General features: G+C 23.7%; 1 protein-coding gene across 1 annotated transcript, besides 1 other annotated feature; it reads right to left on the bottom strand.

Annotated features, from left to right (window-relative positions):
• Window positions 1-859, bottom strand: EDI_137680 (protein SOF1, putative; the record flags this gene model as incomplete). The annotated part of the gene is made up of 1 exon (XM_001735302.1): window positions 1-859. A coding segment is annotated over one exon (859 nt), but the record flags the coding sequence as incomplete, so codon positions are not given.
• A 28-nt stretch (window positions 860-887) lies between these two features.
• Window positions 888-1677: part of a repeat region that runs on past the window's edge.

Raw genomic sequence — 1677 nt, 5'->3', positions numbered from 1 at the left:
GTTTTCTTATATCATAAGTATAAAGATTCCAATCATCACTACATGCAGTAAACATATATACTTGTTGTGGATTCCATGATAAATCATTATATCTTCTTACTCCATAGACTGTTTTAATTGGTGTATTTGCTCGTAGATCAATTAATATAATACTTCGATTTCCTCCTGTTATTCCAACAACATTATTTTCTGTTGGACTAATTTTACATCCTAAAACTCCATCTGTTTCTGTATCATAATGTTGTACAATTTCATTTCTATTAAATGTCCATAAATCAAGTCCTTCACTTGTTCCTGTACAAAAATCTTCTGTTCCTCTTCTTGTATCAATACATGAAAATGGTAATTCATGATTATATGTCATTAATGGTGCATTTACTTTTGCTGGTTTACTATCTTCTTCTGTAGAAATTGATAATGGCCATAATTTACATGTATGATCTGTTGAACATGTAACAATATATGGTATTTTTGTTGTAGAAACACTAATCCCTTTACAAACAGTATCATGTGCTTGAATATTATACAAACACTGTTTTGTTCCAACATTCCATACCCTTACTTCTCCATCATATCCTCCACTTGCCATATATGATATTTCATTTCCTGTTCGAGTTATACATGTTACTCCATCTGGATGTCCTGCTAAATTCCCTATAAATGGTTTAGCAAATATTTTATCTAATTTTGTTGCATTTAATGCTCGTTTATATTCTCGTGCTTGTGCAAATGGATGATCTTCTTCTTTCATTGAACGTTGAACACGTGCTAAGTCATTTGGTAATTCTTTGTATTCTGTAAGAACGTTTCGTGTAATTATTTTAAATTTCGTGGGATCAAAGCCTTGTGATTCTGTCATTTGTTTTCTCTCTTTCTCTTGAAAACCCTTTTTCTTTTTTATTCATTATATTTATTTTTCTTTACTCAATTTCAATAATTATTGAATGTATCACCAATTTCATCTGAATATCATACACGTAAACGTTTATACAAGTTCTCTCCTTCAATTATTAGGAGGTTTTCATTTTAAGATAGTATTTGATTAATATTCTTTATTTCATGTTTTCTTTTCATTCACTTCTTTATTCTATTTATTATTTATTTATTTTATTTGTTGATTATTCTTATTTCTTTATTACTTTGTATCATTATTCTCATTTATTCATTATATAACTATGATATATATTATTGAACTTCTATTCATTGATTTGATAAATTATATTCATTTTGATGATAATAGAGTTGATAATGAATCATAATATAAAATTCATCATTTTAATATATTATTTATATTCATTATACTTACATTATATGATTATATTCATTATATTCATCATATTTTATACATTATCTATGTTGATTCATTCTATATTAAATTATTTTAATATTTATATTACTTATTCATGATTTAGTGATTCATATAATTTATTAATATTATAATATGAATCTATGTATTTTGTATATTTATCTTGTTTCTGATGATTTAATATATAATTATTAATTATTTATTATCAAGAGATTATAATTTACATTATAATTGATTTTTATTAATTTTAAATTATTCATTAATCATATTATGAATATTATCTTTTAATAATGATATAAATATTTTCATAATTACATTTATACAATTGATATGATAATAATTAATAACATCATTCATATCATCTCATTTGT

The sequence above is a fragment of the Entamoeba dispar genome, genomic scaffold, assembly GCF_000209125.1.
Source record: "Entamoeba dispar SAW760 scf_1105229459021 genomic scaffold, whole genome shotgun sequence".
Taxonomy (NCBI): Eukaryota; Evosea; order Mastigamoebida; family Endamoebidae; genus Entamoeba; species Entamoeba dispar.
The sequence above is the reverse complement of the archived record's forward strand: the minus strand, read 5'-3'. Positions and strand labels throughout refer to the sequence as shown.